The sequence below is a fragment of the Mesoplodon mirus genome, assembly GCF_964341445.2.
Source record: "Mesoplodon mirus genome assembly, chromosome: X".
Classification (NCBI taxonomy): domain Eukaryota; kingdom Metazoa; phylum Chordata; class Mammalia; order Artiodactyla; family Ziphiidae; genus Mesoplodon; species Mesoplodon mirus.
In genome coordinates, this window is record NC_138981.1 from 102,635,293 (window position 1) to 102,660,728 (window position 25,436).

The following is a 25,436-nucleotide window of genomic DNA, read 5'->3' on the forward strand; positions in this document are numbered from 1 at the left end:
TTAGAAAAGGATCCTTTATCATCATGTGTGTTAGTAAATGTAGAATATAACTATACAAGCCTAAAAGCAACTGAGTACCTGGGATGTCTTCTACTGATGGACTGCTAGACTGCCTTTTCACCATTATTACTGATATGGCTTTTTAAGAAGAGAAAACACGGAGAAATTTGGAATTTTTTAACTTATCAAAATCCTTCTTAGACTCTGGCCAAGTCACTCCTAACCCTTCTTTGCCTCTGTTGTCCCCTTAGCTCGCAGAACCACTGAAAATGGTTGAGAGACAATCTGCAGTCGCCGTGGATGTGTTAGTGTAGCTGGTAGTGGATGTTGGCATAAAATCGACCTAGATTTGAATCCTGATGGCGTCTAGCAGCTGTGCCTAGAGCAAGTCAATCTCTCTGTCTTGGTCTCCTCTTCTGTAAAATAACATCTAATGGTGGCTAGCACATCTGTAGTGTTACCTGCATCATTTTTCATTTAATACTTACAACAACCCCTAGAGGAAGAAACTATAGATGAAGCAACTGTGGCACAGAGAGGCTGAGTGACTTCCCCACCAGTCACACAGCTGGTAAACTGCAGAGCCAAGATTCTAACGCATGTTGGAGTCCAGGCCCTAACCGCCACACCCACAGCCTCTCCAACTGAGAGCAATAAATGAGGGCACACCTACTAAGGGCTGTTTTGAGGATTAAAGGAGTAAATGTATGAAAAGCCTAATTCAAGTGTCTGATATCGTGTGTATGTTAAAGGTTTTTTTCCTTCTGCACTGGGAAATCCGTAAGGCTTTTTCCTGGGGCAGAAAAAAAGGTTGGAGGGATGAGAACAGAGGCGAGGGGAGGAAGGGGGCGAAGTGGAACGTGGAAAGAAAAAAGGGTGTTAAACAAGGCGGTGGGGGGGCACTGAATATTCAGGATGCAAGAAGTGGAGCGGGCTAGGCCCTGAGAGAACGCGGTGACTCCTCAACTGCAAACAGAAACGTACCGGCCGAAGAGCAGACATTAAACCGGCGCGGCCTCAGCCCCGAGCTGGCATCCTCCACCCCGCCCGGGCCCCAGGCCGGCTCGGCCGGGGCGCGGACCGGCTTCCCGTCCGGGCCGCGGGTCCGCCCTACGCCGGGCGGAGCCTGGCCCGCCCCCCGCACCGGAGCCCAGGAGCCCCAGGCTCGAGCCACGCGATCTGCCGGCCGCCTGGGGCGCGGGCCGGGGACGCGCGATGGCGACTTGGCGGCGGGACGGCCGGCTGACGGGCAGCCAGCGGCTGCTGTGCGCGGGGCTGGCGGGGGCGCTCAGCCTCAGCCTCACCGCGCCGCTGGAGCTCGCCACCGTGCTGGCCCAGGTCGGCGTCGTGCGCGGCCGCGCCCGGGGGCCGTGGGGCGCGGGGCTCCGCGTCTGGCGGGCCGAGGGGCCCCGCGCCCTGTGGAAGGGGAACGCGGTGGCCTGCCTGCGCCTCTTCCCCTGCAGCGCCGTTCAACTGGCCGCCTACCGCAAGTAAGAGCCGGGCACGGGCGGCGTGGGCGGGGCCCGGGAGGCCGCCGCCGGGGGTCCCGCGGCCCGACGCCACCCCGGTGCCCGGGATCCGGCCAGCGGCGCGCCACAGCCCCCTTCCGGAGCGCATGGGAGCCCCTCGGGCCAGAAGGCAACCTCTCCGGCCTCCAAAGCGCAGTCCCCACCTTTTCCTTTTCACCTTTTCTTGGGATTCCTGCCCCGCCGGGTGCAGTTTTGTGGGGACGCTGCTCTGGCCCAGAGAGGCTGACCGGGTTGGTCGGGCGAGGAGGTGGAAGGGGGCGAAAGGAGATTTGGGGGGAAAGAGTGAAGAGATCTCCGGAGAGATGGCCCCTAATCCTTCCCACCATCCGCCAACTTGGAAATTTTGCTTTGGCTGGCCTGGGAGAGAGACCCTTTTGAAGATGCATGTATGGAAGTGTGTCAGAGCCCCCAGAAGAACGTGCTTGGTAGGGGCACAGGGCCCAATCCACTGCGACAAAAAGGCCACGGAGTTCGGCGCTCCCCACCCCCAAGAAACTGGACTTTAGGGTCCTACAGAGGCTGCAGCTTCCCCTCCCCAAACTGCAAGCAGCTCCAGCCTCGCTGCTCCCTGGACTCCTTCTTTGGGCTTTTAACACCTCCCCCCAAAACAGCTGCATTTTAGGAAAACATCTAAAGAGGTAATGCCAGATGACTCTTAAAGCTTCCTCAAGAGCTCAGAGATATTTGCATTTTAACTGGAAACAAAGTCTAAAAGAATGAAGTGGTAATGATGCAATTTCAGGTAGTTCTGCAGCTGGGGGGATGTTCCCCGTGTTCCTCTTTCGCTGGGCACACTGCCAACTCCGAAGACTGGCCTTGGCTCAGAATTAGAGAAACACAGCCCACAGCCTTGACCACGTAGGTCGGCCTTGGAGGCTAACAGTCAAAGCATTTTGCCTTTGGCTCTGGGAGGCCAGAGCTGGCAGTCTCACCTGACAGCTGACAAACAAGCCCGATGGGCCTCCCTGGTGGCGCAGTGGTTGAGAGTCCGCCTGCCGATGCAGGGGATACGGGTTCGTGCCCCGGTCTGGGAGGATCCCATATGCCGCGGAGCGGCTGGGCCCGTGAGCCATGGCCGCTGGGCCTGCGCATCCGGAGCCTGTGCTCCGCAATGGGAGAGGCCACAGCAGTGAGAGGCCCGCATACCGCAAAAAGAAAAAAAAAAAAAAAAAAACAAGCCCGATGGAATCTTCCTTATCACTGAGTCCTCGAGGCCAATGCTCATTTCACCTGTGCCTGGGAATAGAGTTGCCTTCTCTTTCTCTAGGAAGGGAGGGTAGTGAGATCGTGGGGCATTTCTGTCAAGGCTCTCTTTCTTCCCCAGCCCCCTTTCCCTCAGCAACATCTGGCTTGCAGTCTGTAAACAGTTCTCCTCTGAATTTTAATGACTCAGTTTCTCCCCACTTCACTCTGCTCTCCACAAAGTATGGAACTCCTCCTTTGGAATGTGTACCAAGGGGAGGGAAGCAGAACTTCAAAGGCTGGTTTAAGTACTGTGGCTTTGCTGCTAACCATCTAGAATATATACAGTCATCCCTCCGTATCCGGAAGGGCATTGGTTCCAGGACACGGCCCCCCAACCAAAATCCCCAGATGCTCAAGTCTCTTACAGGAAATGGAGTAGTATTTGCATGTAACCTATACAGTCATCCTGTACACTTTAAATCATCTCTAGATTGCTTATAATACCTAATGCAATGTAAGTACTATGTAAATCACTGTAAATACAATCTAAATGCTATGTAAATAGTTGCTGATGTGCAGCAAATTCAAATTTTGCTGTTTGGAACTTTCTGGAATTTTTTTTCCTGAATATTTTCAATCCACAGTTAGTTGTGGAACCCACAGATACGGAGGGCTGACTTCATATCGTTGGATTTTTAACAGCTTTACTGAGATATCATCGACATAAAAATTGTGTATGTTTAAGGTGTACAACTTGATGTTTTGATATATGTATACATTGTGAAATGATCACCACAATCAAGCTAATTAACATATCCATCACCTCTACCTAGTTACCATTTCGCATGCATGTGTGTGTGTAAATCGTTGGATTTTTTTTTTTTTTTTTTTGCTGTACGTGGGCCTCTCACTGTCGTGGCCTCTCCTGTTGCAGAGCAGAGGCTCCGGACGCGCAGGCTCAGCGGCCATGGCTCACGGGCCCAGCCGCTCTGCGGCATGTGGGATCTTCCTGGACTGGGGCACGAACCCGTGTCCCCTGTATCGGCAGGCGGACTCTCAACCACTGCGCCACCAGGGAAGCCCAATCATTGGATTTTTACAACACCTGCCTCCTGCCCTGTAAGGTCCACAGGGCACGAAGTATTATGCCCACTTTACAGATGCACAGTTGGGCTCAGATTGGCCACACCACTCGTCAGTGACAGAGCTGAGCTCCACCACCTGGCCTTCTGACTCCAATGCCCATGCCCTGTTACTTCATGCTGCCTTTCTCTCTGCCTTCATTAAGTGACCATGGTGTGCATGATGCTGGGGACAATGCAAGATGAAAGGGGCATGGTCCCTGTGCTCCAGAGCTTACAGAGAAAAAGAATAAGACTAGTGTGTCCATAGCATGTGATTGCTAACGATAAAGTGCTATAGCAATTCACACCTCTGATGATGGAGGAGGCGGAGAAGATGTGAAGATGTCACAGTGGAGAAAAACCATCGGAGTTTGGTGTTGGGAGAATGAGTAGGAGTTTTCTGGCAAAGATGGGGAGAAAGATACTGTAGATAATGCCACAAGCAAAGGCACAGAGGTGGGAAGGCATGCAGCATGACTGGAGCATAAGGTGTGTCTCTGACTGTAATGGGAAATACAGCCAGAAAAGCAGGTTGGAATGAGATCTTGGAGGGCCAGATTAAGGAGTTTGGACTTTACTTGGAATGCAAGAGTAGCTGTGGGGGATTTTTGATGGGGGAGTGCTGTGATTAAAACAATTCAACAGGAATTGTCACCTGGTAGTAGTGGAGGACAGCTAAAGAGGAGGAAGGGTGGGGGGTGGCAGGACCACCCGTCGCACTAGTCCATGTAGCGGCTGGGGGCACCTGGAATAGGCTGGTGACAGTGGGAGTGGAGAAGAGGAGATGTGTGGGAGAGGAAGAACAGATAGTTACCCAGGCTAGGTTTGCTAATAATGTTTTCCTGCAAGATTAATTTCTTTCTGGAAATTAAAAAGAAATATTTCAGTGATAGACAGCAAAGTGGTTGATTAATCATGGTGCCAGCCTTCCTACATAAAGACAATACCTTGGGTCCATCATTATACTGATTAATCTCTACCCTCCTGACCATGAATTTGCAAAACAGTTGGTTGGGGGTAATGATACAGCCTATGATTATGGGTTTGAACTAAGCATAAACCTCCAGAATGTTCAGAAAATGGAGTGGTTCAGTGACTTGTCCACAAACACAATTAATGGCAAAGCTGGAGCTTGAAACCAGGTCTTCTAGCTCCTTAGTGCAGGGCTCTGCCCAACATTGTGATGCTGAAGTGTCTCCTTACTTGGATTTACAGTTAAAAGAATCCACTCAGTAGAGTCTATTAGGAGGTAGGTCCTTGTGCTAAACAAATAAAACCTAGCACAGTGGATGGCTTTCAAATATATCAAGTAGTAGACCCTCACCCAACTTTATGCCACAACTGTTTGTCTAGCTGTATAAACATTGGTTTGGGTCCCTGAAACTCTGAAATTGCTCATAACCAACACCATTTCCTTATTGTGTAATCGATTCATGAGCTTGTGTTTACCTGCTAACTTGTATTAGGTTGAAGTGTTGGCAGTTCTACCTACATACATCCAGGGTGTGTGTCATATCCAGGTGCCTGAAAGGAAGGGGCTACTGCTGTTCACCAGCTTATCCAGTTTCGCTGGAACAAGCTGCTGTGCAGTGTGTAGGAGTGGGAGGAAGAGCAGAAAGGGGAACACTGCTGCCCCACCCAATCAGACAAGCACTTAAGATGTGGGGACCAGGATGATGTAATCGATGGCCTATCAGGGGTGCCCTGCCTTGACTCTGACTGTAAGAGGAACGATTTGTAGTCTTTGTCTCCATATAGTAAAAGTCTGAGAAGAAGGACTTGCTTTGGTTCTTCTTTTTAATTTTGTATGTTTGATAGCAAGACCCTACATTATAAAACAAACTCATAGAAGACAGAACTCCTCGTCCTCCTTCATCAAGTCATTCAGAGAACCAAGAGCCTAATGCCTCTCTTGTTGTCCCTATCAGTCACCTCTTTGGCAGGGCTGTTGAGCTCTCTTAAGATCTATGCTGAATGCTAGCGCAGTGTCTGGCACAGTGTGGATGTTCGGTGACTGGGGAATGAATGCATTAACGCCCTGGGAGTGGCGAGCGGGATGGGGTTATAAGGAGGAGGCAATGAGAATGAATGGTGTTTCTTTTGGCATTCAAACTCCTGCTTCTTCTAGATTGTTCCCGCTTCCTGCAGACCGCCCCTCCAGCCAAGCATTTCCACTTCCTGTCTCCCCTCCCCTGGCTAAGGTTCCGCTGCCACTTGATTGGCCAGGGGAGGGAGGAGGGAGGACCGAGGGAGTGTGCAGGCAGGGAAACCGAGGCAGACGGCCCACTGGTGAATGCCAGCTTAGTTACCTGCATCTTTAAAAGGTTGCTGGTTCACTCAGATGACTGTTTCAGTTGGTGCAGTTAAGCTAGGGTGACAGAATGAAGTCCAGACTTTCCTACAGCTTGAAGGAGATGTTTTTAATCGACCAGTGTTTACTTGGGAGCAAAGGAGCGGTCCTAGAACCCCTTCAGTGGTTTCACCTGAACTCTGGCTCATCTTATTTATCAGAGGGGGGGCCCTGGCCTGCTGCCAAGCTGAAAAAGCAGGAAATACACAACTTCACTGGAGCTTGGAAAGCCAAAGAACTGGGGATGCTCTCATTTTTAAAAAGATACAGTACTTTTATTTTAGCCTAGCTCTGTTCACTTTCTTTTTATTCAGATCCTTGCTATCCCTTTCCCTCTCCCCCTCCCCACCCTCCAACAGAAAATATTATTTTTCCTGGTTTCCAAGCCCTTTTTTAAAATTTTGTCCTTATCAGCAAGAATGAGTAAAATTCCTTTGCTTCCTGGCCAGGGAACGTGCACCATGTAAAAGTCCCCTGAGAACAATTTCTGCCGAGGTAGGCCCTCATGACTGGGGATGCACTTCTTCCAGAAAGAGGGATTGTAACAGAGTGGCTTTCTATTCTGCATTTAGAAAAGTCCACCCAAAGCCATTTTTTTTTACTAAATTGTGAAACTGCAGAGAAACACAAAGAATAGTCTAGCAAACATTCATATACCCACCATGCAGAATTGACAGCATGAAAGACAATTAGTTTAAAAGATACTTCAAGTATCCTTTTTGTACACAAGAAATAAAATATTACAGATAAAGCTGAAGTCCCTTTCATTCTGATTCCCAGTCCCATCCACTCTCCACCTTCCTGGGGGTCTATTTTATACTTTTTTATATGTATCTGTATCTATCCATGATTGGTATAATATATGGTTTTGTGGATGTGTTTCTTAATTTAAGTGTAGTCAGCCCTCTGCATCTTCGGGTTCTGCATCCATGGATTCAACCAACCACAGATTGGAAATATTTGGGGGAAAAAATTCCAGAAAGTTCCAAACAGCAAAACTTGAATTTGCCACACTCCAGCAACTATTTACATAGCATTTACATTGTACTAGGGATTATAAGTAATCTAGAGATGACTTAAAGTATACGAGAGGACAAATAGTATACCATTTTATATGAGCGACTTGAGCATCTGCAGATTTTGGTATCCGTAGGGGGTCCTGAAACCTGTGGATATACAGAGATGGCTGCAAATGGTTATCATACACCATAGGTCACTCTACAACTTGCTATGTTCACTCAACTTTATGCTTTTACGATTTATCTGTGTAAATACATAGTTCTAAGCACATTCATTTTAACTAAAGTATCATTGTGTCACTGTTCTACAATTTATCCATTCCCCTACAGATGGACATTTAGATGGTTCGATTTCACTTACAAACAACGCTGTATGTGTCTTCATAGGTACCCGTGCAAGAGTTTCTCTAGGATATGCACCTAGAAATGGAATTGCTGGGTTGAAAGTAGGCATTTTTCCAATTTTACTAGATACTGCAAAGTGACCTACCAATTTACACTTCTCACAGCAGTGGGTGAGCGTTCCTGTTTCCACACTTTCTCACCATCACTTGATGTTATCAGACTTTTTCATCTTTGCCAGTCTGCTGGTTGAGGAGTGGTATTGTGTTATTGTTTTTATTTGTTATTTCCCTGACAGTTGGTGGGGTGGCACATCTTCTCTTATAATTATTAAACCAATATATTTTTTAAAACTCAATTACTAGGGATGCTCAAAGTCATCGTTTCAAGCAATTTCATTTACGTTGCAACAGAATCAAAGGAGCACATTCCAGTTCCGTATTTACCAAGTATTTCTGTTCATTTACACCCCACAGGCAAGCCAGGGTTGACAGTTTTGCAGATAAAAGGAGGAAATGCTTGAAATGAAGTGAGGACTTAGGGTAGATAGAAATAAAAGGGCTAGGTATCTCTTCCTTATAGCTGTTATATAAACTATAGCAGCTAATTTTATATAATTAGAATTATATTCATTAATATGAACATAATTGAATGTGTAGAATTGAATGTGTTATTCATTAATCCTAATACATTAGTAATTTTCATTTTTTAAAGTATTTCCAAATGCAGGGAAATGTTGCAATAAGTAGCATCGAGCACTCTAGCACAATCCATGGCTGATTCCCTTGGGCTTTTCTCCCTGTTTTGTCCCAGGTTTGTTGTGCTGTTCACGGATGACCTGGGCCACATCTCCCAGTGGAGGTCCATCATGGCTGGGAGTCTTGCGGGCATGGTTTCCACCATCGTGACATATCCTACAGACCTCATCAAAACCCGGTTAATTGTGCAGAACATGCTGGAACCATCTTACAGGGGGATCCTCCATGCTTTTTCTACTATTTATCAACAGGAAGGGTTCCTGGCCCTTTATCGAGGGGTTTCCCTTACTATTTTAGGTAAGATGGAACGTTTCACCTTGTCCAAGAAAAGACTGTGTTCTTTGATACATGCAAATGACTTGTATACCTTTGTTGGTAACCAGTTAAATCCATTTTACTGAGTTCAAGGGATATATATATATATGAATGTATTGTATACCTTTGTTTGTAACCAGTTAAATCCATTTAACCGAGTTCAAGGTCATATGGATTCAATCCACACAGAGTCAGTTAGCTTCATTCTATTCCATAGCCATACACCCCACTCCTAACTCTGGTCTGTTATATCCCAGGGAGGGAGTAGGACAGAGTGCATGTGGCTCAGCACAAATTGATAGGAAGACAGTCCCACACGCTCCCCATCTGACTGCAGGAAAGAGTCTCTGCGTGCATCGGTAAACGTATGAACACAACCAGGGTAGCAACTGTAGCTTCTGTGGTCTTTGGAACCTTTGCCAGGGCTACACGTGCACAGGTCACCAGGACCCCCAATTGCCAGTCCAGTAGACTTTTGCCTTTTATCCGACCTTTGTTGCAGCATTTGATGAGATCGATCACTCTATTCTGGAAACTTGGCTTCTAGGACCCCACTGTCTCCTAGATGTCTTTCCCACCTCTCTGCAGCTCTTTCTTATCTGGCTCATCTGACGATGCCAGCCCCCTGTGTGTCACTATCCCCCAGCTCCTGCCTTAGCTTTCTTCTCACCCTCCATACCCTCCCTGGGTGGCCTCATCTAAGCTAGTGGCTTGAACAAGCATCATTATACTCTAATGACTCCCAATCTCATCTCTATAATAACAATGACTAACATCTATTGCAGTTTACTATGTGCCAGGCACTGTGCTAAATGGTTTGCATACAGTTCCTCATTTAAGCCTCATTTTACAGATGAAATAGATGCTTGAGGAAGCTAAGTGACTTGCCCAAGGTCACAGATAGAAAGTGGAAGAATCTAGCAGTATAACCCCAGAGCCCTCTCTCTTAACCACTGACTACTACCACTTCCCAATGGCAGTACAAATGCCTGCTGTTGGACACCCTCACTTGATGCTCCCTTGGCTCACTGAAGTCAAGAGTAAACCTGATAGCCTCGTTAGTCGCACACCTGCCCCCTCCTGTGTTCCTTAATGAACGAGACCGCCTTTCTTTCACCCAGTGGCCCAAGACAGAAGAAACCTAGAATCACTTCAACTCCTCCTCTCACTCCACGCCCACTTCAGCCACAAGTGTTGTCAATTTCACCTCTTTTAACTCTCAAGTCTGTCCCCTTCTCCATCCCCATCTTCTCTGCCACAGGTCACACTCTCATTATCATCTTTCCTGCAGACACTTATGAGAGGCTCCTACCTAGTCCCGGTCTTGGGTCTCTGCTGCCCTAGTCTGCCCTGTGCCATGCTGCCAGGGTGTGATGATCTTTCTAAGTGCAAGTTGATCATTTCACCAACCTCTTTCCACTGCCCTCCTTAAAAGCCTTCACTGACTCCTGTGAGCTACAGGGAAAAGCCCAGATTCCTTGTGGCATACTAGATCCTTCAGACCTGGCCCTGCCAGCCCCTCCTACCTCATCTCCTGTCACGTTCTACCTGCACTCCTGCTTTGGCCATCTAGAAATACTTGGCATTTCTTGGAAACACCACTCTCTTTGTACATGCTGTTCCCTCTGCCTGCTCTCCCAATGTCTGATGAACTCCTACTCATTCCTCAACACCCAGTTGAAAAGTTCTCTCTTCTGTGAAGTCCTTCTTGATTCCCCCAGGCAAAATTAATCCCTCTGATCCTTGTGTACCTAAAGCACTTTGTATAGCCCCCTTACTATGGCATATGTCATCTGTCTGTCTCTCCCACTAGATGGTGAGCATCTCCAGGAATTAGCCTACTTACACCTCTGTATATTCCTAGCACCTGGCATAGGGCCCATCACATAGCATAAGCTCCATAGATGTTTTCTGAATGAAGGAAAATGTAGGGTTGGTGCATCATTTTTAATGTGTTTATTAAATAAATATTACATTTTTCTAAAGATGAGCAACCCCACTAGTGTTAGCCCCTCTTTTAAATCTCATTTTGAGGGAGAAATTTAGTCCCTGCATAAACTTCACATTGCTCCCAAAGTTTCCAGAAGTTTCGAGGTGCCAACTACTGCACTACTTGCTCACCATCTTTTCCTAGAAAGGTGAGGCTGCCATACAGTGCAGGGTACCCACTGAGCCCTGATATGGCCACATCTCATACTATCTCACTCTTCAGGTTTCACAGAATGTTTCCTTCTCAGCTAGAGATCAGTTCCCCCCTAGTCTCCAAAACTTGATTAAGTACCGCCCACTAACTTTTTTTTCGTGGGAGTGATTTTTTCCCCAACACTCTATTTTTTTTTAAATTCAAACACCCAGAAAAGTTAAGAGAATTGGAAACAGCCTGGATAAACAACAAGGTCCTATTGTATAGCACAGGGAACTATATTCAATATCCTATAAAAAACCATAATGGAAATGAATATGAAAAAGAATATATATGTACCACTGAATCACTTTGCTGTACAGCAGAAACTCACACAACATTGTAAATCAACTATACTCCAATAAAATAAATTTTTTTAAAAAAGAATTGGAGGGGCTTCCCTGGTAGCGCAGTGGTTGAGAATCCGCCTGCCAATGCGGGGGACACGGATTCGAGCCCTGGTCCAGGTAGATCCCACATGCCACGGAGCAACTAAGCCCGTGCACCACAACTACTGAGCCTGCACTCTAGAGCCCGCGAGCCACAACTACTGAAGCCTGCGTGCCTAGAGCCTGTGTTCCGCAACAAGGGAAGCCACCGCAATGAGAAGCCCGCGCACCGCAATGAAGAGTAGCCCCCTCTCGCCGCAACTAGAGAAAAGCCCGTGAGCAGCAACAAAGACCCAACACTGCCAAAAATAAATAAATTAATTAATTTTTAAAAAATTTAAATTTAAAATTAAATTAAATTTAAATTTAAAAATTAAACATTCCCATGTTTAATTTTTATTAAATTTTTAATAAAACATTAAATTTTAATTAAAAATTAAACATGGGAAACACCCATGTACCCACCATATACCAGCTCCTTCAATTAATGTTTTGCTTTATCTGTCCCTCTAACCATTCATCAGTCACATATTCTTTGATGATTTCCATGTAAGTTGCAAACATCAGTACACTTCAGCCCTCAACCCTTCAACATGCATATCATTAACTAGAGTGCAATATTTGTTTATGGCTCTTTTAAAAGTAAAATCGACATAGAGTACACACATATTTAGGGAATCTTTTGATGCATGCATTTTGATCAATGACACAACCCGTATCAAAATACAGCACGTTATCATCACCCAAGAAAGTGCCTGCTGCTTCAGTTGGAGTGACTTGTTTAACAAGCCCAGAGCCGGTCCTGTTTACTTTCCCTGGATTCCCCACAGGCATTTATGTTCTCAAGCCAGTGTTTCCTGAGACATCACAGCCTCTCCCTGGCCTTGTTTTTCAGGTGCTCTCCCTTTCTCTGCTGGCTCCCTTCTAGTTTACATGAACCTGGAGAAAATCTGGAATGGACCCCGAGATCGGTTCTCTCTCCTCCAGAACTTTGCCAATGTCTGCCTGGCTGCCGCGGTGACCCAGACACTCTCCTTTCCCTTTGACACGGTGAAGAGAAAGATGCAGGTGAAGAATTATGTTTGGGGGGGTTTGTGGGTATGTGGGAGGGATGGCTTGCAGTGTTTGTGGGTAGGTAACAACAGCAAAGAACATGGAGCCTGAGCAATGCCAGGTTTCCAAGGAGCTCATGACTGCTCATGCAAACACTCTGCAAACCCTCACTGCGTGGCATTTCTGCTGCTAACCTCAGGGCAATGGACTTGAGCCCAAGCCACCTCCCCATTCCCATCCTCTGCTTTTTTAGGTCTTTTAAAAAGCACTTTTCTTTCCTCTCTTCATAGCTGCCACTGCCCATTACATCAAGGCGGCCTCCACAGTGAGGACAGGACACCCTTGCCTTCAAAGCCTGTCCATAGTTCAGTGAAACAGACTGGAAAGAACCAAAATAAGCCAAGAACTATCAATAGCAAGGGGCCAGTAGTCCCTGATTCCCCTGCTGAGGAAGTAACTGCATTTGAAATGGGCCGGTGTCTTAGTGGGATTGGCCCTGCATTTTCCTAATTGTTACCTAGGAAAACTCACAGTTTCTCTACAGACCACAGAGACAAAAGCCTGATATCTGAGGTCTCAAAGAGAGGAATTGGCTTAGCCTAGAATCAACCAATTTTGATCAAAGAAAAATCAGAGTAGTCCAAGTAAGGTTGGGGGTTACAGGCAGGTCCACACAGGGCAGGGGTGGGAGTCGGTGGACTCAGAATCAAGCAAGGCTTCGCATCTGCCCTGAACCCTGCTCACTCTCCGCCAGCCTCCCTTCAGACTCCACATCCACAGGCTTGCCTGCCTCCCTGGCCTCTTCCGGGCAAATCTTGATTTATACAATCGATGTATTCCTGAAGAGCTGCTTGGATATTAATTTGGGGGAGTTGAATCCAATTTTCAATGATCAGTCCCCACTGAGTTTGCTTTTCCCCATGTCTCTAACTTGTCCTTCTGCTATCTCAGTGGCCCCCGGCTTCCCCACATGGTTTTCTTTGCCAGGCCAGGCCAGGCCTCACTTACCTCAGCACTAAAAAGCCTGCAAGTGCCTATCTCAACCTATAAAGAAAAGCTGCCTTCAGAACAATACACATCACAATTACACCCAATTCTGCTGCTCCAATCCATCAAACTTTTCATCTGTCTGGGTTGCGTTCCTTTCCTGTCCTTTGTCCAAACACATTTATAAATTGTCACGTTATTGTAATTTTAACGTAGATTCAAGTTTAAAGCCTGCTTAGAGCATGCTTATTTAGAAAAGCCATTATTCCTAATTTTAAGAGTAATGTACATACACTTAAAAATGGTTAAAATGGTCAATTTTATGTTGTGTGTTTTACCACAATTTAAAAAAAAGAAATGCACATAGATTATAGAAAATTTGGGAAATACAGAAAAATACAAAAAAGAAAATAATAATTACCTATAAGCCCGACACCTATGCATTATGATGATTAATAGTTTTACTTCTGTGTATGTTCATATGTGTATGCATATGTGTGTGTGCATAAATATAAGTATATAATATATACATATGGAAAGTTATTTTTCACAAAATTGCATTCCTACTGTATATAAAAATTAATATCTGTTTTTTTCACTTATTTTATAATGGATAGTGCTTCAGGCCATCAAGTATTAAGAGCATCTTTTCTAATTATCACATATATTCCACCATATGGATGTGCCATAACTTAAAAAAATAAAAAACAAATTTATTCTCTCAAAGTTCCAGAGGCTAGAAGTTTAATATCAAGGTGTTGGCAGGGCCATGCCCCTTTTGAAGGCTCTGGGGGAGGATTCTTCCTTGTCTCTTCCAGCTTCTGGTAGCCCTAAGCATTCCTTGGTTTGCGGCAATACAACTTCAGTCTCTGGCTCCATCGTTCCATAAATAACAATTTCTGTTTTTTAATATTCAGGCTGTTTCTAATTCTTCAGTATGATAACACCATAGTGAAAGCCCTTGTATTTTTTCACATTTGTGATGACACCCTTTAGCTGTATTCCTAGAAATACGGGCCACAAGATAAAAATAATTCTAAGGCTCTTAATGCAGTTTGCACCCCAGAAAGGCTGTAAGTTTACGCCTGCACCAGCAGTGAGTGGGATGGTCCATCTCAACTCCCATCAACAGTAATGACTATCACTTTCTAAATCCTTGTGAACCTAATAATAGCTGAAAAATGCTGGCACATTACCTTAATTTGAATTTCATTGATTACAAGCAAATTGCATGTTTTTCATATATCAGTTTGTCCTTTGTATTTCTTTGTAAACTTTCTGTGTCCATTGCCTATTTTTCTAGGCTATTCAGCTTTTTTTACTAATTGGTAAGAAGTCTTTATATGTTAAAGATATTAACCCTTTGTCATACACTGCATGCATTTTTCCCAGTTTGACAGTTGGCTTCTAATACTGTTTATGTTGTTATTATACATATTTTTAAATTTTTATGCAAATATATATATATATATATATATTACTATTTTTTGGTTTCTAACTTTGCTCTTCTGTGTAAAAGGCCTACCCCATCCCACAATCATATGACTATTCACTTATATAGTTCTTTAAATATTTTTGTTGTAATTTTTATACTTATCACTTTATTTAGAATTTACCTGAGGTATGATGTGAGGTCATCATCTGACTTTAAAAAAAATAGTTTACCAATTGTTTAAGCACCATTTTTGGAATAATCTCTTTTCCCCACTACTCCGTGCTGCGACTTTTACCACATCCTAGATATTTGTATATGTTCTAGAGTCTGTCTTGGGGCTGTGTGTTCTGAGCTGTAGATTTGTCAGTCTGTCCTCGTGCCAGTGCCACACTATTTCAATTCCTATAGCTTTATAATACCTTGTAATGTCTGACAGGGCATCTACCCCCTTATCACTCTTCTTTTCAACATTTCCTTGATTATTCTCAGTCATTTGTTCTTCCTGATGAACTTTAGAACTACCTTGTGATTATGACTGGAGTTATGTTCAACCTATACACTTGGAATAATTTATGTAAAATATTCTATCTTTATTCAGGAATACTGTATATCTCCCCTATAGCTTCAGTCTTCTTTCTTTACATTGAACCATATAACATTGCCAACATCCTACCTTTTCGACGTACCCAAAGGGCAACTTCATATGGTTAACTCTTATAAAAGTTGATTTCTTCATATGATAATTATGCTCTTTCTAAAAAAGATAGCTTCTTAAAAAAAATCCAGGGTGAGGTTGAGTGGGAAGAAGGTATGATATACTACAAGCTTTTTATTCATTTTTTTTAACATCCTGGCCCTAGGAATTTATCTTCCTGTCAGGAGTGTGAATGGGCTCTCGCTGGTTGGCCATCAGAAGATGGATGAAACTAAGGCGGCTTATATCACTGACTTCCATGCTTTGAGGATTGCTTTTTGAAATAGTAGAGCCAGAGGCGTCTCACCAGCACTTTCTGGCACCTCTTATAATTTAGTGTTCCTTATTCAGAGTTCAAGGTTTAGTGAGCTCACTTCCTCCCCATAGCAATCCTGCTCAAACCCAGGGCTTTGAGCCTGGGGGTTGGAGCAGTCAGTGAGAAAGGGTAAGAGTCTAGGACCAACTCCGGTGTGTGGGTTTTTTCCCTACACCAAGGAAGTCTCCAACGGCAGCTGAGTGTCCTACAATTCCACTCAACTTGGACACTCTCTACTCGGAGACAGCATCAGATTCCACAGGCCAAGGGCTCAGTCCCACAAGACTGTCCCCCCATTTCAAATGCCAATGTCAAGTCCAGGTTGTCACCTGTGCTTCTGAAGTATAAATTAGAGGTTCCCACAGCCCCATCCTTGGATTCAATTAATTTGCTAGAGTGTCTCACAGAACTCAGGAAACCAGTTAACTCACTAGATTACTGGCAACGAGGCCCCATCCTTAGGTGCTTTCCAAAAGTCGCTGCATTAACATAAACTCAGACGTGGTTGAAAGGGGTTTGTTATGAATATCAAGGCACCTTTATTGCTCTCATCACTTAGGTAATGTCAAGGATTTTAGGAGCTCTATGCCAGAAATGGGGACGAAGACCAAGTATATATTTCTTAGTATACATCACAATATCACAAAGGGTTTCAGATGAAATTCAGTGACATCTAAATGTGAGGGTGGAGGTTTCAGTCTTCTCTGTAAACTTTTAGCTTTCCTTTTTCCACCTGAGAGCTAGAACAATGACCTCTTATGGGGTAATCTAGCCACCACTACATTCTACTCCAGAATGTATACCTACCACCACAATCTGCTGTACACTAGAAGTGGGTATTTGGGGGTAAATTTGATCATATTTTCCCTTGTATGGAAACCTGATGCATAATGCATACACAGAGCTTCAACAAGAAGCTTTCAACTAAGTGCAAAGTCATGATGGTTGTAAAAAAACCCCAAAAAATCCAAAGAGGCAATTGCATGGTTTTCACAAAATATGATCAGCATCCAGTTATGAATGACAACATAAATGTCATCCAAAGATACGGGAAGTGAAATCTTACGGTTGCGATCAAAGTGTTTTTTACAGGAGTTAATAAACACTAATACATTGTCCCGCCTACTTTAAAAAAATTATTAACTCCCCAAAACAGAACCACAGACTGCTTTTAAATGCAAACGTGTGTTGCTTTCTCTGGCCATTAGATGTCGCTGCAGTAACGGAGCTTATCTGAGCACGACCTGAGGGTATGGGAGCCTTGCAGCTGGCGATCACCGACTTGTTAACAACCCCCTTATCCCTGCTCAAAATACATCTTCAGTTCGGAGAGTAAGGAACTTAGAAACAACAGGCTAACCGTAAATTGTATTGTGGCTGTTGTTTGTTCCTGCAGGGCACTCAATCCAACTTCTCCAAGAAGAGAGAGCTTTAATAACAGTCTCCCCGCCACCCGCTGTGGGAGCAGGCAGGGTTCGCCCGCAGAATTTATAAGGAGAGAGCTTTGCAGGGCAGCCGGGCTGCTCTGACCTGAACACACTTAATGGTAACATTTGCATTCCATCAGCTTTCCTCCTTACACTGTCCATCAGGAAGCAAATCAATGTCAGGTGTCTGTTGGATAACAAGCTGGACAGGGAATTTCTTGAACCCGCATACCGACTGGCCACTTTGTCTGAATGTCTCATTCTCCTAATGTATGCTTCATCCAGACACACACATACACACACAAAATCTGTCCGTTTAATGCCGCATCAGGTCGGAAGTCTCTTGACCACTAATGACAGTAATCGTAAGTCTTGTTGAACCAGCTGAGCCCTTCCTTCACCGTGCTTACACTCATTTTATTCCTTTTTCTTTTTCTCACCCCGGCTCCTCGCTGGCATGCTAGAGACTGGAGAGGTAAATCAATTGTGCATGTGCATGTTTTGATGGGATGGTTTCTGGTGGGAAGGGGGTGAGTCAGCCCTGCGCACAGATAGGATGAGGTGCCCCCATACCTGGGGCGCGTTCGTGGCCCCCAAGACCACCCTGCCTGAAATGCCCTTGGCCACACTTCAGCACACTTCAGCTCAAGCTCTTCCAGGTATATACCCGGCCTTTCCACGTTTGTCTCTCCCACACCTGGCCCTGAGCTTGGGACCAAAGAAGCTGGCGGCACTTAGTGTATTGGGAGGACAAGTAGAACAGTAAAATACTGATGGAGATTCGTTTGATGAATCTGTGGGCTCTCCACAAGGACCAGGGAGTCCTGAGCAAATGGTTCTCTGGACAGTTCATGTGGAAAAAAAAAAAAAGAGGAAGATAAGCTGCCTGGAAAATCCAGGGAGCAGCTGAGAAGGTGGAGCTTTGGAATCTGGTGGGCCTTCTGAGAGGATCAGGAGGGAGGCACCAGGCACAAGCTCGGTCTCCCACAACTCTGCCTGACCCCCCTCCCTGCAGCCCGTATTAGGTGTCTCTGTTTCATTAAACATAAAACCAAGTGTTAGCCTGTTGCCTTCTACCCAGGGGACTTCGACCCCATCAGCGCTCACAAGGCAAGCAGGATTAGGCCAGGTCAGCATTTGAACTGAAAGCACATAAGATGAAGGACAGAGGTAGTATCCAAGGGGCACAGCTGACTGAGCAGAAGAGGCACGGTCCCTGAGTGAAGAGAGGGCCCCAGCTGTTCAGACAGATGCTTGAACCTGCCTGAGATGCTGAACTGGGCACTCCCTCCAGGGCGCCCCGCCCCTCTCGTGGTTTCTCCTACTCAGATCCACATCCTCAGCCCTGAGCCACATTTCCCGAGCCCTGGCCCCACACTTCTCACTGTTTGCCGGACACTGCCATTTGGCTGTTGCCTCTCCAGGGTCACCTCTAAGTACGTATCAAACTGTTTTCCCAAGGTTCTGCATTTCAGAGCTGTCATTCCCCCAGCCACCCAGGCTGCAGACCCGGAAGTTGTCTTTGACTCTTTCTCTTCCCCCTCCCCCAGTCAACCTTGAACCCAGTTGGGTCTTCATTCCTAACGCTCCCACGTTGGTCTTTCTTTTTGTCACTGTCCCTGCCCTAATCTAGGACCTTATCAGCTCATACCTAGGCTACTGCAGTAATCCTCTAATTGGTCTCAGGATTAACTCTAAAACGGATCATAAACATTGGGTACTAATGTACCAGGCACTGTGCTAAGGGCTTTATGCTCATTATCTCATTTAATCCTGGCAATAAAACTGCCAGGTGGGCACTGTGCTTATCAAGCCCATTTCACAGAGGAGAAAATCAAGGCACTGAGAGGTTCTGTAGCCTGCCCAAGTTCACACACTCAGTCACTGAGTAACCTGAGATGTAACTTATCACCAGGGCCAATATTCATTTCAGTCCCCCCCAGCCCAGGCTTCTGCCAGACGAATTTTCTTAAGATCTGCCTGCGTTGTGTCCTTTATTGCTCTGAGAGAATAAAGGCTGAGCCCCTTGGCCTGGCAGACTGCCCTTACCAACTTTGCCGCGCTCACTGCACAGAGGCCCCCTATATCAGGAGTCGCAAAATCAGATGCCGGCAGGAACTTGGAAGTAACAGGAAAAAGAGAAAGTAGGGAAACCCAGGTAACATAACACTCACCCCCTAGAGAATAAGGATTTCGGTGCAGTCTGAGCCATCCTGGCTTTCAGAAGCATTCTGGAGCGCTAACTGCACGGTGCTCACAAAATGTGACCAGCATCTAAGTATGAATTGCAACGTGGAACAAAGTGGGCCAGGGGAAGCTGCAGCAAGTTCCTCTTCTCCAAAGGATAGATGCCAATTAGAAATGTTGGCCCACTTTTCAAGGGAGCCTGAAATCCAGATTTTTATGTAGGATCCCAATTTTTCAATGTTGGCAAATAAAAATTGTTAAATCCTGCCAGGGCTAAAGAGAACATGCCTTTTTCTGACCTCTGCTCTGTTCCAGCCTCCAATTCAATCAAAATTATCTTAGCCCCCCTCCCCCATCCCCCTGAAGGATAAGTGTATTTCACATTCCTGTCCCCTCTGCCTGGGGCATCTACCTCCATCTCACCTGACATCTGCCTCGTGGTGGCTTGTCTCTTCTGACCTACAACAGCACACATCTGTTGCTTTCGTTTTATAAAGAAGTTGGCTTTTCCTGCCCCTCAAACAGCTATCCTATCGTGATGGATAAAGGCAGGTGTTTTGCCTCTGTAGAACCACAAGTGGGGGTGTTCCCCACGGCCTCGGAGGGGATCCAGGGGTAGGAGAATCCAGGTTAACTAACAGGGTGCTCTGCCGATAACCGCAGATGCTGTTTTCACTGTCACTCCCACCCCACCCCCAAGGGCATATTTTGTTCCAAAAGCTTTGTGGGTGGACAACCCCTTTTAAATAATGCTCTTAGCCTGTATGTGCGCTCTGGTCCAGCTGGTTTATTTTCCACAGCATTTCTCCGCGTGCCCCACCTTCTGCCATCTCTCCACCATTGCAGCACATCCCCACCCTGTCTGAGCCCCCTCCTGAAGGCTTCTCTCCCCTCCTCAAGAGGAAGAAGTCTCCCCATTCTGAACGCCCAAAGCTCCCTCTCGCTATAGTTCTCAGACCCATGTCACATGCTTCCTTGTATCGTAATCTTCCGTGTCCATTATTCCTTCTAGACTTTGAGCTCTTTGCCTTTGGGACATATGTCTTACACATTTGTATGTCCCCACAGCACGTAGCCTCATGTAGCAGGCACTCGATACTTGTTTAAAAATGAATGAAGTTCAGGGCCGGCTTCTGAGATCTCACTGCCTTGTGAGTACAGAATTGAACCTTAGCTGCTGCTGGGTGAGCCCCAAGTCTGTGTGCTCGTCCCTACCCCCTGCTGAAGGTAAGAACAGCCTGCCCTTTCCCCGGCCTGCTGACCTAGGGAAACCTCAACTTGTCCCCTGTCTCAGACTGCCTGCAATCCTCGCTCTGAAAGGGCACTATCTCCCACCCCCTACCTTAGCTCTCCAGTTGTGTATCGCAGCTCCAACAGCTGTTACCATGTCAAGAGAAGTAAATATGCTAAAAGGACAGAGTAAAACAGTCTTGATGTACACCTCCGTCTTCATGGCAACCTCCCACCGCTCTGTACAGTACCTGGAAGTGCCTGATGAATCAGCATCATAGCACTTGTATTCATCAGTTTGTTGACTTCAGTAAATGTGATATGAATGAACAGGTCTAAATCTGTGCCCTCCTTTGGTGGGAAGGCTTTTGTCAGGGGACAAAATATGTCTGGAGGAGGTAACAAAAGGAAAGTTTTCCCTGGGAATAAGAAATTGTAATCACGTGATAATAACTACCATTTATTGGTCATGTGATACAGACCGGGCAGTTTATCATCTCATTCCATCCTCTTTATCGACCCTATTAAGTATTGTTATTATTCCTAGTTTCTAGGTGAGGAAATGTGCCTCTAGGTGAGGCACAGAGAGGGTAACTTGCCCAACAGTCACTTAGCTAGCAAGTGGGGCCGGGGGCTGGGATTGAACCTAGGTCTCTCCTTCAGGCCCATGCTTTATCCACCAGGACAATAGGGGCTTGGTCCTAGATGCTAGGTAATCGTTTTTTGTTTTTTTTTCCAGTTCCCTTGCCCTGGGTGTGGGAGTAGAGGATGAGGGAGAGGGAAACCTAACCTTGAGATCTGGGAACACTTGGCCTCGGTTGAAAAAAACAGTAGTGCGCAAGCTCAGAAACAGGCACGAGGGTGGCTTTGGCCAGGGAATGGTTAACTCAAGTTGGAGAAAAAAAAAAAAACCTTTGGTAAACCAGGCTGTTGGGGGCTCTGGCTTTCTTTGGTCACTGGCAGCCTGACAATGGAAGGCTTGAAGCCGGCAGGTTGGAATGAGAAGCAGAGAACATTCAGCAGCCATGGACCTTTGGCTGGCGCAGACTGGCCACGCCGCTCGGACGGACTGGGAAGAAAGCCCTTCTGGCTCACCGAGCCCCTAGCAGAGCAGGTGCAAAGCCCCAGGAGGGGAAAGTAGATTGTTCTCATCACACCTGCTAGGAAGCGCTAAGCGAGTTTCAGCTGTTCCGCCTAGTTCAACATTTCTTGGTTGACATCGTGTCTATTGTCAGTAGGAATAGAGTTCTATTTCCCCAGCACAGCCAACTTGCCTGATGATCCTGAAGTACAAACACTGCTGGGTTCTAAGCTCTCGGGGTCATGGGAGAGGATGGGAATCTTACCTTTTTAGTTCGTTGCATTTTTAACTCCTTGCCATCATCTTGCTCTGGGGGCTGGCCCCTCTGGGGACTGACTTCTTCTGCCTAAGTCAGTAGCATTTCCTTGGCAATTCTGAGAAAAAAACTATGCTTTTCGGATACAGGTAGATGTCTGGACATCCCTCAGGCCAGGTGGCTTCGTTTGAGCATCATCGTTAAGGTGTAAGGAAAGGAAGTCTCCCCTTTGCTTTTTCCAAAGGTGTAGAGTGCCCTAAATACTTTAGGGATGGCAGTTGTTGATCATGGAAACGAGACCGTCCCCTGGAGGGCAGGCAAGGAGGGAGCAGGGAGGAGCCATCTTAATTCCACTCACTGTGAAATCACTCTGCCCTTTCTCTTGACCTGAGCTGGCTTACTCCTTCCAAGAGATAAAGTCTGGGTATCAAAATGGCCACCCTCGGGCTTCCCTGGTGGCGCAGTGGTTGAGAGTCCGCCTGCCGATGCAGGGGACACGGGTTCGTGCCCCGGTCCGCGAAGATCCCACATGCCGCTGAGCGGCTGGGCCCGTGAGCCATGGCCGCTGAGCCTGTGTGTCCGGAGCCTGTGCTCCGCAACGTGAGAGGCCACATCAGTGAGAGGCCCACGTACCGCAAAAAAAAAAAAAAAAGGCCACCCTCTGCCAAGCAGACTTCTTTGAGCTCCAGCTAAACAATAACAGCAGCTAAGACAGGCGTTCCCCTTCCCACTGCCTCCAGAGTGGGGGTGAAGAGAGAGGTAGGGGAAAGGGAAAGAAAGGTCCCAAAAAAGGCCTGCTGTCAGCCAAGAAAGGCCTGCAGCTCTGAGCAGTCATCTGCGGCTCCTGCTGTCAGGAGGAGATGAACACTGGGGTTTGCCCATCCCTCTGCTGGCCTCAAGCCAGCTTTCGAAATGCAGCACCAGTTTTTACCTCCTTTCCCCCACAGAGCTGATGTTCATTTGTTTTTGACAGCTGTGTTCATCTTAAAGCTTTCATGGGCAGATTAGCTCATTGGTCCAGAGTGTGGGCTTTGGGTGCCATCCCTGTCCCTTACCCTTTCCGTGAACTTGGGTAAGCCACATCGCCTCTCTGAGCCTCATCTTCCTCATCTGTAAAACACGGGGAGAAGCTTAATGCCTGGCTCATATCCCCATGGAGAAGACTGAATTGGGTTAATGCAGATACAGAGGCAGGCACAAGATAAACACTCAATATAAATACTCAATAAAACCGAGGTACTATTTTTATTGTTCTTGAAGCATCTCTTCAGAATCTACACATGGCGTTGAAGGCCTGATTAGAACCACAAAAGCCGGGCCAGGTGTGTTTATGTGTTTCCTATGATCGCTATAAACACACAAGTGAGCTAGCATCGTAAGACCTCAAAAGATCTTCCGTCTCTATAGATAATGGTGATCAGGGATGGTAGGGGAGTGAATCATTCATTCATTGGGTTAATTTAACAGGCATTTACCTAGAGGCCACCCTGTGCAGGTACTGCCTATGTCTGTATTCCCAGCCTGCAGAAAACTGGCATCTGCCAAATCTTCTCCTGCACCCTTCCTACCCAGTCTCACTCCCAATCAAGGTGACACTAGGGAATTCCCTGGCGGTACAGTGGTTAGGACTCCGCGCTTTCACTGCCGAGGGCCTGGGTTCAATCCCTGGTCGGGGAACTAAGATCCCCCAAGCCGTGGGGTGCAGCCAAAAAATAAAAATTAAAAAATTAAAAATTAAATTTTAAAAGGTGACACTAAAAGTTGGCCCTTCGGCCGCTGCTATTCAGCATGCGCTCCCACGGCCTCCCTCTGCTGCTCTCGCTTGCATGCATCTCAATTGCTTTCTGGCCCAGCTGCACTTTTGATTTCCCCGCCCCGCCCCCAATCGGCACATGAGAACTGTTTCTCTTCTCTTCCCAAGCAAAATACTAACCTGCTGTCCATTTACTCGCTTCCCCCATGTCACTGCGGGCTTTCCGAGCAGGTCCTCGGGCACCTCGGCCAGGATGGGGAGTGACTTGTAGGCTTGCCAAGCCGGGGGCAGCTGCCTGCACCCGTTTCTGTGGACGTCCCCACCACAGAGCCAGGGTGCTTCTTGGCTATATGAGGATAACTCTTGGGGACCTAGCTCTGCCAAGAGAAACTTGGGCCATGTGGCTCACAGGACGTAAAGGTCCTTTTACTTCAATACCATTGGCTTTTTTTTTTTTGGCTTGTTTGACTATTGGGGATTTGCCAAAGGACAAAAGCCTGCTACCACAACTGCCTTCCACGCATGTATGTCCTCAGATGGCTTGGGGAGTGGACCACTTGGTCTTCAGGTTGCGTTCCATATGGCTACAGAAGATAAAAGTTGTTTCCAAATAACAAGTGAAAGATTCTGAGCTCCTGTTTGCTCCAACTAGCAGACTCTTTTTTTGTTTTTGTTTTCTTTCTTTGGTCTCTCCTTTTAAATGCTTTTTTTTTTTAATTAAGACTTTGGGGGGTTTTTGGAGCAGTTTTAGATTCACAGCAAAATTGAGAGGAAGGTGCAGAGATTTCCCACGTACCCCTTCCTCACACGTGCGCGGCCTCCCCCATTACCCACAGCCCCCACCAGAGGGGTGCATTTGTTACCAAGGATGAAGCTACACTGACACATCAGAATCACCCAAAGTCTGTAGTTTACCTTAGGGTTCACTCTTGGTGGTGTACATTCTATGGGTTTGGACAAATGTATAATGATGTATATCCATCATTATAGTATACAGGGTGTTTTCACTGCCCTAAAAATCCTTTGTGCTCCGCCTATTCATCCTCTCCCCCAAACCACTGATTTTTTACTGTCTTCATATTTTACCTTTTCCAGAATGTCATATAGTTGGAATCATACAGTATGTAGCACTTTCAGATTGGCTTCTTTCACTTAATAATATGCACTTAACTTTCCTCTGTGTCTTTTTGTGGCTTGGTAGCTCATTTCTTTTTCATGCTTAATGATATTTAATTGTCTGATACCACAGTTTATTTATCCATTCACATACTGAAAGACATCTTGTTGCTTCTAAGCTTTGGCAATGATAAATAAAGCTGCTTTAAACATCCATGTGCAGGTTTTTGTGAGGACATAAGTTTTTTTTACCTCCTTTAGGTAAATACTAAGATCTAATCTAATCAGTACAATTGCTGGCTCCTATGGTAAGAATATATTTAGTTTTGTAAGAAACCACCAAACTGCCTTCCAAAGTAACTGTACCATTTTGCATTCCCACCAGCAATGAACGAGAGTTCCTGTCACTCCACATCCTCACCAGCATTTGTTACTATCAGTGTTCTGGATTTTGGCCATTCTAATTGGTGTGTAGTGGTAATTGGGTTGTTTGTTTTCTTATTGTTGAGTTTTAAGAGTTCTTTGTATGTTTTGGATAACGGTCCTTTATCAGATATGAATTTCGCCAATATTTTCTCCTAGTCTGTGGCTTGTCTTCTCATTGTCTTAATGCTCTTTTAAAATTAATATTCTACCTTTTGCATAGGTAATATATGCATATGATACAAAATCCAAAAGGTACAAAGAGTGTCCACTGAAAAGTAAGCC

The 25,436-nt window shown here is 46.0% G+C and overlaps 1 protein-coding gene across 1 annotated transcript in view; it reads left to right on the plus strand.

Moving 5' to 3' along the window:
• Positions 1-1,165: 1,165 nt before the first annotated feature.
• Positions 1,166-25,436, plus strand: part of SLC25A43 (solute carrier family 25 member 43) — a 42,111-nt gene continuing 17,840 nt past the window's right edge. The window contains exons 1-3 of the mRNA XM_082609666.1: positions 1,166-1,490; positions 8,363-8,604; positions 12,089-12,261. Coding sequence (XP_082465792.1) covers positions 1,216-1,490; positions 8,363-8,604; positions 12,089-12,261 — 690 coding nt within the window. The 5' untranslated portion in view covers positions 1,166-1,215. The remainder of the gene's footprint in view (positions 1,491-8,362; positions 8,605-12,088; positions 12,262-25,436) is intronic.